The 12,806-nt window shown below is 39.4% G+C and overlaps 1 protein-coding gene across 2 annotated transcripts in view; it reads left to right on the top strand.

The window, feature by feature from the left end:
* LOC139938898 (neurofibromin-like) overlaps positions 1-12,625 on the top strand; it is a 55,889-nt gene extending 43,264 nt beyond the window's left edge. For both annotated transcript variants that reach the window (XM_071934550.1, XM_071934549.1), the window contains exons 45-55: positions 23-163; positions 752-957; positions 1,915-1,976; positions 2,510-2,732; positions 3,183-3,323; positions 4,019-4,148; positions 4,438-4,525; positions 4,845-5,427; positions 5,687-5,784; positions 6,280-6,466; positions 6,785-12,625. In XM_071934550.1, the coding sequence (XP_071790651.1) occupies positions 23-163; positions 752-957; positions 1,915-1,976; positions 2,510-2,732; positions 3,183-3,323; positions 4,019-4,148; positions 4,438-4,525; positions 4,845-5,427; positions 5,687-5,784; positions 6,280-6,466; positions 6,785-7,111 (2,186 nt within the window). In that variant the 3' untranslated portion in view covers positions 7,112-12,625. The remainder of the gene's footprint in view (positions 1-22; positions 164-751; positions 958-1,914; positions 1,977-2,509; positions 2,733-3,182; positions 3,324-4,018; positions 4,149-4,437; positions 4,526-4,844; positions 5,428-5,686; positions 5,785-6,279; positions 6,467-6,784) is intronic.
* Positions 12,626-12,806: the final 181 nt, after the last annotated feature.

The raw sequence follows: 12,806 nt of genomic DNA, 5'->3' as shown, positions 1-12,806 counted from the left end.
AGATGTTGTATCCTCTTTGCAGTTGCCAATAACTTGCCTGCCCTATTCCACATCATCCCCCTGCTGGTTTCAACGGGACCTCTACCCCTTCGAGCCTCCATCCATGGTCTTGTCATCAATCTGCTACATTCCCTGCGTACCTGTTCACAACTCAAATTCAGCGGTAAGTTATTAGATTAGATTATAAGTTATTAGCGGTACCCGCTGCCAAAATATAGGATTCTAACTGCCTCTAATGTGTCTATCGGGCAATCTCGGTAGTCTTGTTGGTATGACACTGCTCTAGAATTGCAAGGGTCGTGGGTTAGAACCCCACTTGTGTAATATGCCTGTGGTATTTTCTCACAGGACTCAGGAATGCACTGAGTATACAGTGCTAACACACATCGGTGTATGGGTAAAAACCTAAATGGATATTCTTTATCCAGATGCAAATTTAACATCTATTATACTAGATTAGATTATATTTAGTTTATTGCTATGTGTGCACAGCCACAATGATTGGTACACATTTTTGGTGTTTTGTGTCTATTTTATGAAAAACAGTTTGAAAGCCACTGATGTAACAGTTAACTCAATGCCATTTGTATATCAATTAACAATCGCTGTGTCTGTGTCAATGAAGAATAATATTGATTATTTTTTTTGAGCCTGCGACCTTCGAACTGACTTGCCAGTGCTCTACCAACTCGGCTAACTAGCCATATTTGTCAGGGATGCAAATTATTATCATTCTAATTTCAACCCACAGAGGAGACAAAGAAGGTTTTAGATCTTGGGCTGACTGAGTTCTCACTACCCAAGTTCTACGGCATGTTCGGAATCAGTAAAGTGAAATCCGCCGCCGTCACGGCGTTCCGTTCCAGCTACAGGGAACGACCGGTAAGCCAGCAGAGTGAAGTCATGCCATTGAGCTCACTAGAGACTGTGACTGATGCATTGCTAGAGATCATGGAGGTAAGCAGTGTTTAGGATTGGGGGTAAATGCCTTCCTAGTTCCTGGGCACAATTTCATAGAGGTTCTAAGCCTAAAAAGTAGCTAAGCGCAAAATAATTATGCTTACCAGAATACAGTTACCAGCCAAAATACCATGTCATACAATTTATGACTGGTATCTAAGCAGCTGTATGAAATCCGGCGCTGTACACATGTACATGTAATTTGATTTTGGTGAATTTGGTTCTATTTTGGTAAAACGGATACCTCTGCAGTATCACTTGTATTTCATGCTCACTTCTACCAACCTTTCTGCATAACTAATGGTATCTGCAATTTGAATTCAGTAATCATTGCCTTTGCTTTCTTCTGATATTGGGGACATGAATGAATCATGAACGGCATTTTTTTTTCATATCAAAACTTGTCATTTTGTTGTTGTTTATCCTAAACAATACTTTTCTTTGTCTTTAAGCTGTGATTTTGTTGACATGAATCTTGACTACTTATTGTTTGATCTATTGTGATTTATTGCTGCCTGCATTATTTACTTATGTTTTGTACACAGTCCACCATGATGGGCTATCTATCTAGATGCTCAAATCGTGTGACTATTTGTCGATTTATTTGCTCATAGTTGGTGTTCATACATTCTGGACCCAAGTAACAGAGTGTTTAATTTGTATTGCCTTGTGAACCTCTTCAGCGATGTATCTTGTGATTATTTCTGCAATGCTTAAATTGTTTTATCTGTGTGGCCTCGCCAACATTTTCCATTTAATACATTGTGATTATTCTGTGATTATTTGCTTGAGGTTAAGATATTCTGAACCCAAGTAACAAGACGTTTTATTTGTGTGGCCTGAACAATTTTCCATTCCTGGTCTTGTGATTATTTCTGTGATTATTTACTTACTTGATGTCCAGGTATTCTAAACCCAAATAACAATACTGTTATTTTCCCTGTAACTTTGCAGGCATGTATGAGAGACATACCAGAATGTCAGTGGTTAGCTGAATGGCATAGACGGACCAGAGAGTAAGTCACAACATTTTAATGTAGAGTTTCCTTGCTTTGCTACAATATAACATTTATATTTTAGTTTTATAAAAATTGATTCAAAACACACCTACAGTGTGAAAAAAGGGTGGTTATTGACATTTGTGTTTAGGTTTGTTACATTTAAATGTGGAAAACCAAACCGGCAGGATGGTTTAGAGCATCAACTTCAAGTTCTGGTGGTTAAATCATTGGAGTGTTGGTTCGAATCCCGGTCATGACACTTGCATCCTTAACTATAATTGCTGCTCTTCACCCAGGGGGGTATAAATGGGAACCTGTGTTGGTAGAGGTTGATATTGTGTATGAAAAAGCCATTTCAGAACTGAGAAGTCTCCTCAATCCAGAAAATCTAATCCACGGAAGTAGAGAAAGCTCATGAGTTCCGAAAAATCCATTCATGGTAGTAGAATATAGAAGTAAGACAAGTTCTCAACCATTGTTTGTCAACAAGTACATGTAGATAAACACATGGTTTTACATCAAACATTTTTTTGTTTTCTGTCTGACAGGTTTGCCTTTGCTGAGAACCCCGCCCTGCAGCCCCGTGCCATGGTAGTCTTTGGCTGTATCAGTAAACAGACAGACCCGACTGAAATAAAGACTCTACTACAAAGGCTAGCCGGTGCTGTACACGCTGTCAAGGATTGGGAGCCGCCTCAGCTTCCTAGTAGTCTGCTCCTTATTGAGTCTATTGTAATCGCACTCACCAGGTTACAACCTCTACTGCAGAAAGTAAGCTTCGTTTCTTTATCATTATGTCAAATAACAGAGACACAATGAGGATATAGAGAAAATAGAATTAGCTGTTGCAAACTGCTTACCAACCTATGGCCTGACGTTTCGATACTAGCAGAGTCTTTCTTGAAGGCTAAATGACAACATTACATACATGTACATGACCAGGTATCTAAATGCAACATACAAAACCTGAAAACCAAAACAAAAAATTAGAAAGACTAAATGTTTTGATCTGATTGTCGTAATTTTTCTCATTGAGACGATCCAAGCATACTGGTCAAACCTTTGAATCGTTAACTACCAGTTCTTTTCTGAACGAACGCTACTCAAAAGAGATTCACATGGTGTTACCGCAAATCTCTCTTAGACACTAGCTGAGAGTATGTGACCTTTGGTAATCATTCTTGACCTTTACACTTTGACCCCTCTTTGCCCTATCTGCAGAGTGATTCACTACACAGTCTCCTGTTCTGGGTGGCAATAGCCGTGTTACAGCTGGACGAAGTGTCATTATACGCAGCTGGATTGGCACTACTAGAGCAGAACCTGCACACGCTGGATGAGCAAGGCATATTCAATGACATGGTACGTATGAGGGCGCTGTTCAATGAAAACTTGCGTTGCATTTTAAACATCTTTATGGCTGCAAGCCCATCCAAACTTAAAAGCAATGACTCTCTACACTGCATCTGTGTAATGGTCAAACCAAATAATATTCTATATCTGCGATGCAATAGCCTATATGCATGTCCCAATGCGTATGATCGACATGCAAATAATTCTGGGTAAAATCATCGGCGACCATCATGGCGCACTGACTCGAAGCAATATGGTACACACCTATAACATTGCGGGAAAGCTCCATGAAAGAGAGGGGCTTAACAAAACATCCTTTTCATTTGGCAACTCACACCTGTTATCTCCATGTAATTCCTCTTCCAAACAGTGGACTTCATGGAATCATACACAAACCAGTAGGGCTGCTGACTGCTCTAGGGACATTAACTGCTCATCCATTAAGTTTAATGACCCAAGTAATTTAATGTAAACACACCCAATCAGTGAAAAGGATTTAGGTTTTCTGAGTATATTTTCTGATGTATATTTTCTGGAAATTCTTTAATGAAGTTTTCCCGTAATAAAAACCTGGCATAGAAACATGTATACTACAACATGGTGTCCATATTGGCAGCTTGGTTTATACTCAAGATGTATTGTGGTATGTTTTCAATATGGTACTTGTGCATCTAGCCTCTTATTGTATCTATATTTTCATTCAGAGCCCTGAGGATGTTCTGATGGAAGTTCGTCGACCTCTAGAGGAGTGGCACTTCAAGCAGATGGATCATGCCGTGGGTCTCAGCTTCATATTCAATTTCAACTTTGCATTAGTTGGACATCTCCTGAAAGGTAAAAACACTGGTCAATAAGCGAACTGCACAATAAAGCACATGCACAAATTTACAGCTGACAGTTTTTCTCATCTTTTAAATGTTAAACTCGCCTGTCAAGACTCAACTTGTTCTGATAATAAAAAGTTATTTGTGTTACTTGTGTTTTTTTCAGTGGAAGCTTTTTAAAACCTCACACCATATCTCTTCTGGTTATGCATTGAACAAATTTCTAAGTATTCTTTCTCCATCTACCTGTATCTTTACCGAAGATGTACCAATTCCTTTTGATTTATTATTTGTTGTAGGTTTTCGACACCCCAGCAACACCACAGTTTCACGAACCATCCGTATTCTCAATATGATGCTAGAGATTGTCTCCAAAAACCGGGATGTGTAAGTGTTTACCAAACGTTGATCCTACCCAAATTGCCACAACAGTTATTTGCCTAATGTGGTTTGTTTGTTTTTGATTTGATTAGTATTATTATGTGCACATTTCGTTTACATTAATCCATTTGTGAGTTGGATTTTGAATAATGTTCATTAGGATTCCCTTACAGGGAGCAAGGCATAGACAAAGTATGTATATAAAGATATAAAAAGCTGAGGATATGTAAAAGAGAATCCTACAAGGTAAAGGTCACAACACTTTCCTGAAGCTGATAAGAAAACTCTTAACTGCAGATTTAAATGAGATTTTCTTGTTCTTCAGGGATAAGTTTGATGTCAATGTAGAGAGTGTACCTTACCTCGCTGCCCTCTTACCCTGCTCCGAAGAGGTGCGCAGTCGCTGCAGCATCCGCCGTGGCTGTCAGCATCTCTCTGAAATGGACCTCGAACAAACCGTCTTTGTAAGTCCAGCACCCGTACCTAAGTCTCCCGCCAAGAAAGCAAGGTCTCCGCAGAAGACAGCGGTCGCGAGTATCGCCGCAGCCAGCGCCTTCAAAACACAGAGGAGCTTAGACTCTGCGCTGCAGCGGCAGCCGGCCTGCTGCACTGGCGACAAAATGCAGCTGAAGCCGTATAAGAGCCTGGACCTCTCCCACGGGGCTCTCTCCACGCCGCCATCAACGTCTTCCTCTTCCTCAACATCCTTGTCATCCGCGCGGAGAGTTGAAGCTGTTGATATCGTCGTCGAGCGCAGGGCGAAGATGGAGAGGAAGATGAGTAGTGGTACTATCGTTGTGCCTAGAGCGAGGAAAGAGCGGAAGGTCTCAACACCATCAGAGAATGTACTACTTGATGAAGAAGTACTCACTGATCCATTGATACAAGCTCTGCTTCTGACAGTACTGGTGAGTCTTACAATACCCCCAAAACTCTCAATTTCCCCTTTGATTCATTTATTACACCCCCGGCCCAACCACTTAGAGAAGCAGAGAATTTTGTGCTTTTATCAAGTGTACTTCACAGTTAAGCAGGGAAGTGTGTATACCACATGTTACTAGACATTCTTTGCTAAAACATCTACCACAGGAATTTGGCGCGTTTGTTCTGCCCAACATTTCGTTCAGTGTGTCTGACTGCCCTCTGGTTTATTTTGTTGTTTTTCAGGCGACATTGGTGCGTAATTTAAATGAAGCAGATGCAGGCATCCTGTATGAATATCTTGCCGAGGCAAGCCAAGTATTCCCACAAGTTTTCCCCATAGTGTAAGTATTTTAATGCCATCTCAATAAGCCATATGCATGTTAGATTTAAATATTGTCTGGTACAATGAGATGCTTGATCCCAAGTTACCGCTTAAATTTGGATTCCTCAGACTACAAGACGGTTGCTATGTCACATGATTCGGGGCAAGCTTTTAGATAATTGCGGAGGAGACATTGAACAATAACTGAATGAATGTGTATGGCACAATTGCACCAGGGTTTGCTTATCTTGGGTTGCTACATTACTGCAGTAGCACGTCTCAGATTCAAATAAAGCATAATTATAATGGCATTTCATATCACGAACCTGCATGTTAATAGTTCTAAGCCAAGACAAGCCAATTCCACTTGAAATCTCCCCCAATTCACACATACTTCATATAATACTTTATTAATCAAGACAATGTTGTTGATATTAAATGGTCAAACAGTTGGATGGTGAAAAGAGTCGCCTAATTAAGACTTGTGTTTTTTGTTTTCCCCATTTGCTGACAGGCACTTGTTGCTAGATTCCAAGATAGTCAGTATCCTGAAAAGTTGCCACAATCAGGCAACGCTGAGTGCTGTACAAAGCATTGTCCAGAACACCCTGGCCAGTGAAGAGACTGCTCAGCAACATACCACCTACCTCCAGGGTATTGGCTTTGGTGGTTTGTGGAGATTCTCTGGCCATTTCTCACAGGTATTACACGCTTCTATAGGTGCTTTTATTAAAGATTGCAAATTGGCACAGACTCCGCTCATCAGCTGATTAGACCCGACTTGCTGTTCCCAGAACTAGAAGGAAGGCTTGGGATAGCTCATTCGCCATGGCTGCCCTGCATCTATGGAATGAGTTTCCTGCTGGTCTGAGAGAAGCAATCTCGTTGCCTGTATTCAAATCTCTTGAAGACATTCCTGTTCCACAACTTGTTTTTGTTGTTGTCTCCTTAATATTATCATTTTTTAGAAAAGGTTTGTTTAAGTATTTTTACCTATTGTATTATTTTTCTCTCGACAGAAAGCACAAATCAAGGCCAACGCAGAGCTGTTTGTCAAATTGATATCCGCCCTGATAGGTCAGACACAGCATCCTCCCAGCGAAGGCGACTCGGCCAACAACAGCCTATCCCTCCATCATTCCCTCCTAACCTCAAACCTCTCCAGCTCCATGTCCTCCTTGTCTGTCAGTTCTGTTTTCCCGCCTGTCGACGGCGAGCAGAACGAATCATTACTCGGCGTCCCCAACGCCGGCCGTTTTCGCCACAGCTCTGCCCATCAGGTGCCAAAGAACAGGAGTATGGGAAGCTTGAAACGCAACAGCTCCAAGAACTCCAATGGCAGGTAACACAGGGCTACAATGGGGATTTGGTGGATAACCGACAGGTGCTATGTGATGTGATGTCGATCAGCAACAGGCGTTGTTGATCAGCAACAGCTGTGGATGCACTTGTGTGGACAGCTAACAGGTGCTTCAGGTGTGTGGGGAATTGACAGCTTGAAACGCAACAGCTCCAAGAACTCCAATTGCAAGTAACACAGGGCTACAATGGGGATTAGTGGATAACTGACAGGTGCTATGTGATGTGTTGTTGATCAGCAACAGATGTGTATGCAATTGTGTTGACAGCTAACGGGTGCTTCAGGTGTGTGGATAACTGATAATGGCAACGAAGCCATATCGTTTGGGGAACTTAGTGATGCGAAGCCATACCACTTTGAAAATATACCTCGGGTAATAGCAGAAAACAGCTGGTCTGTGGTTTGTGATTAGTGCTTTGTGGTGAATCATGTATGAACAACGGTATTACCTGTTGATAGTCAACGAGTATGACGGGAAACAGCTCTAAGAACTGTAATCGAGGGTATTGTTGTCTGCTGATAATCAACAGATATGAGTTGCTGAAAAGCAGCACTCAGTGCATGGAATTGTTCAAATTTTCTGCCAGCGTGTGGATAGTTGACAGGTTCTTTGTGCTGACTCGTGTTGTGGAAATCAGCAAGTGTGTGGAAAGTTGACAGCGTTGAATGTTAAAGTCTACTGACTGGCTGATGTATAACTGTCTGTTATGAACCATCAGTGTCCCAGATGTAGCTGATAAATACAAGAATGATATTCTATGTTATTGATGACCACCGAAGTGACTTGTGGATAGGTAATTGGAAACATGTGGTAGTGGAGATGTTGTTGATTACTGACAGGTACATCAGATGTATAAGCTGATGTTTTCATGTTAGCATTCAGAGCATATCACTAATGTGTGCATGGAAAGGGAAAATAATTGTGGATAGCTATGAACAGAGCCCTGTGTGGAGTCGGCTTATGGGGTCAACCTATCCACATGCTAAAGGATATCCTTAGTTGACTCAAAGCTGCAAAACGGAAGAATGTGTGGGTGCTAGACAGGAGCACTATGAGAAGAACAGCTTACCCCACCATTAATCAACAATGTTGTGGATTTAGTTGATTCATGCATGAAAACAGATACACTAAGCTTGTGGATAAACCTGTTGAATGTTGATCAGCAACACCAAGTACGTCATGCAACGGAACATATCTGTGGATGAGTAGCATGCGTCTAGTTTCTTAAGTCTTTGAGGGGAAACAGCATTCATTATTGGACTCCACACGTTGTTGACGTTCAACTGAAGAAAATTGTGTGATTAGTTGACTGTTGATATCGACACATCAACAGGAAACAGAAAGTGTTGAGCTTTTAAGTACAGGTACTTCAGGCTTGATAGTTAATGGTAACTAAACGTCACTACATAAAGCTAAAATAAGAACTAATAATTGGGGAAATCTGTACAAAGATTATTTATTTTGTTACTTGATCGGTTTGGAAATTTAGAAAGTATAATTTTCTAAAAGTAATCAACAGGATTATGAAGATAATTGAAGTAGTTTCCTTGAAGGAAAACAAAAAATTAGACCCACCCAAGTTTCATGTGAGCATGAGAAATCATCTGATGCTTTTTTTGGTTTGATGCATTTTTTGATCTTCTGATTCTGATCAGACAGTCCTTCAGTTTTTAAAGTTCGGGTTTATTTTTTGATTTCAGGAATTTGTTTACAACTCTTCCTTGTCCCTATCTGTTTCCTCATAAGGTGCCATTTACCAAGGAGAAATGCCTTGGTGCCCTTGACCTTTCAAAAAACAAAGCATACAGGCCTGGCCAGAAATGCAAGTATGTAGCCGAATCAAGCTAAATCAATCACATGAACAACATCTGCCCTCGCAACTTACCCCTGGGTGATGAGAAGCAATTATAGTTAAGTGTCTTGCTCCCGGGCACAAAATGTCATGACTTTGATTCGAACCCACACCCTGATGACTCAGCAACCAGAACTTGAGTCTGATGCACTTAACAGCTCGACCACAACACGCAAAAAGCTGTTGACAAGTAGCTGTTTGGAAAAATAAATGAGATAGTAACTGTTAGACCTTTTGTTCTTTTGTTTTTAGTTTTTGGTTTTTGAACAAAGACAAATTTACCAGAGTGGGACTTAAACCAACGACCTCCGGAATAACGTACAGTATTTTTGTGTTCTAAGATTGAGATTGGACGGTGTGTCTTTTTTATAATTCAATGAAACTGTTTCTTCACTTTCCTAAGATTACGCTTATCATTGAACTAATTTGAATATTTTGTGGAGTTGACGAACGACATGAAACATCAGTGAATATCGACGGTCGTTTTTGCAGTACAATGTAGTCAGCCTTTTTCACCGATTATAACGTAAAGCGGTTCTCTTTACCCAATGACTGTGTATAACCGTTTGACTGTGTGTGTGTTTTGTCTATTATGTAAGTAGTACTACAAGTGCAATAGAATTACGAAAACTTATTGGTAAATATATCTATAAATATATACACCCATTTAAAGTTCTTTTTCCTTCTTTTTTTTACGACACATGACCTCTATTTTTATCGGTGTATTTGTTTACAACCTCAAATTATTTGGAAATTTTATTGTAAGAAAGTTTCTTGTTGGGTCCATGGAACACAAAAGCTAATAAGTTGTTTGCTTCTTAGGCCCTGTCCTAATTTAGGGCCTCAGTTGCTGCCTAATTTGGTCACGGCCTTGGACACTTTGTGGTCCACACATTTTTTCCCCGGATATGTAATGATTTTTGGAAAATCATGTTTTGCTCCAGCACACTTTAGATTTGATTTGTTAAAGGAAGGGTATAATTAATTAATTTCAAAATTGGCATTTTCATAACAAATCTTCGTAAAGGATTCTGTGGCTTTCATTTACAAAATGTAGGCTACATGTACATTCAATTGGCATGTGTGAAGTATGTGTACATGTAATTAAGCCATAGGCCACGCCCACTTTTGGGTGCCACGCTAGGTGGCAGCAGACTTACCATCTAAATTAACATTATTTACGTATTTCTGAGCTTGCACATATTACAGGAAACGAAGGTATGTCTGCTGCCACCTGCGTCCCAAAAGTCCCATATTGGAATGTGGGCCTATTTTGCTTTTGGATTTACTCGAGCCGTTGTCTAGTTTAATACTTCCTCTTTACATTGCTTATGAAAAACTCTACAGAAATGTTCATTCACATCAGAAAAATCGCTCTTGGAAACATGAGTGAATTTAAAAACAATGGTTGTTAGTTTTTGGTTCTCGTGTGACAGGGGCTTTACAAACAAATAATAGCAGCTTTCGAACCTAACAACTAAACCGTAACACCAGTGCGTCACGCACAAGTTGTTTGTGTGTCATATTTACCCAACATGATTAGGTGTGCATATCCGGGAAGACATTAAGGTTACTATTAATGGTTCTTTGGGGAATCTATTAAGCCATACATCCTGAGTGGCATGTATCATTAGCCTTCTTGAGGTATGGTATAGGAGTGCACTCTTTGGTTTGGGTGTATACAGCTAAGACACATTTAGCCAAACCAAATAGGGTTATAGTATGTGTCCACCTAAACTCAACATAGTTTATGGAAAAACAATTGCCGTGGGTTGGTGTTTATTTCCCTTATTGCCTTAACAGACACATTAAAATTAAAATTAAAATAATAATCATGAAATTTGAATTAAAGTGTTCATGTGTTTCACAATGAAAGTTATTGAGCACAATCCAAATGGTAACAATCGTACAGAAAAAAATATTACAGTTGAAGTTTGGTGAGCGGTTATTGTTGTATTTTATTATTATTTGTATTATTTTTTTAAATGTCATGTTATTGTAAAAACATTTTCGTACTATGGTGGGTTTTGCTGGCCGGAACTAAAATCTGTTATTGGTTATACAGATCTGCATCGTTAGGCGACCATTTTGAATTTGTACCACAGTCATCTTAAACCAAATCGAGTCAGGAAAGAACATTAGTCTGGCGTTTTTTCTTATGAGATTAAGCACTGCCTTTATCACTGAGTATTTAGGAAACCAGACAAAACATGGCCGCAGGGTGATGAAGTTATATTGAGCCACAAACTAAACAGATTTTGGTTGCTGCCCCCAAAACACGCCGTACTTTATATTGCTTCTTAAACTTTGAAGAAACACCGTGCCCCTTTGTAAATATCTGTCTAGGTCTACTCTTGTACATGTTTGTATGTATGTATAATCTCATGTGTATAGATTGTATATAATGGTGTATATCTTTAAGGCGATCTAATAAGTTGCCGGGGTAGACAAACATCTGCTGATCACCAAGTGAGTAGCCTCCTCTCAAGGTGCAGAAGGCTCGTTTCTAAAAAGTACTACCTTTTTGGAGTGTTACAAGCCACAAAGGTTTACAATTACTGCAGAGAAACGCACCCCTTTAAGGAGTGCGTTCCATGGCCGTATTGATGCAAGTATACTCTCTCATGACTTGTCATTGTGGGTAGTGCAAACCATTTGAAATAACCTTGTTTCAGTCTTGAGTAAAGGCTAAGTTTGACGGCTGACTGAACTGGAATTAATGAACTGGAATTAATGAAATCTTACGGTTTGGTATTTCAAATCTGTGGTTGAGTTGATTGTATAGTTGTATTCAGAATTGTTTAAGGTTTCTACAAGTTTGGTAATTTTTTTAAGTTTTATTGTACTTCAACGACCAGTGTGATTTGCCCCCCCCCCCCCACCCCGAACAAAAATAACAGCAACAACACCAAAAACATCAACAACAACAAAAATAAAGACTAGAATATCACAAAATGCCCCACATTATATAAAGCCGAAAATGTTGCTTTGCTCAGCAAATAATTGGTGAGGAACCGGCCAAAATGTAAACTAAAGTTATACAAGTGTTGGTTTGCATCATAGGCCGGACGCTATTATTATAAGCGATTTTATGTTACGCTCCTGTTATATTTTGAAAACATTTTGATGTCACAGGTTCACCAAATTCTGGCGACCTTTCACTTTCGTATCTTCAGTCCACCACAGCCTTTTATTCCCCACAAATCACCAAATCTTTGGTTATATGCCAAGGAAATGGATCGCAAAAGATTTTATATTTTATTTATTTGTTTCTTTTTTTTTGCTGTGTATTTGGGTTTCCATCTGTCCTGCTTTAAACACCGACTTCTTACAGTTTTAGTCACTGGTCATAAGTATCCCAAAGTGGATCCGATATTGTGCTGTATTCAATGTATCAATGTATAATAATGTGCTGTCTTCTAGAAAGATCCGAACTACTTATACACTACGACTGTTTTATGGACGCTTTAACGAACGCGACAATGATGTTAGTACGAATTAATATTATTACAATGTGAATTAAATAAATGCCATTTACTCATTAAATGTCGATATTATTGTACCTATATTATGCACAATAATGTATTTTTGTAAAAGAATTCCCGTTGACTATTAATAGCATTTAAAAAGCTTAATAAAATTGAAATATGATGACAGTGTTTTGTTTGGACAAGAGGTTGATTATTTTGTGTATACGGATTTGATGTTCATACATTACTTTGAGTCCAAAGAGGACTTTTTGCACCAGCAGTTTGTTAAAACATATATGTTGTTAGTTAAGAAATTGGTGCAACTTGTTTAAATCTTGGTGATGCGATACCAAGTCGT

The sequence above is a fragment of the Asterias amurensis genome, chromosome 6, assembly GCF_032118995.1.
Source record: "Asterias amurensis chromosome 6, ASM3211899v1".
Lineage (NCBI taxonomy): Eukaryota > Metazoa > Echinodermata > Asteroidea > Forcipulatida > Asteriidae > Asterias > Asterias amurensis.
Note: the sequence above shows the minus strand (reverse complement) of the source record. Positions and strands in the feature narration are given on the sequence as shown.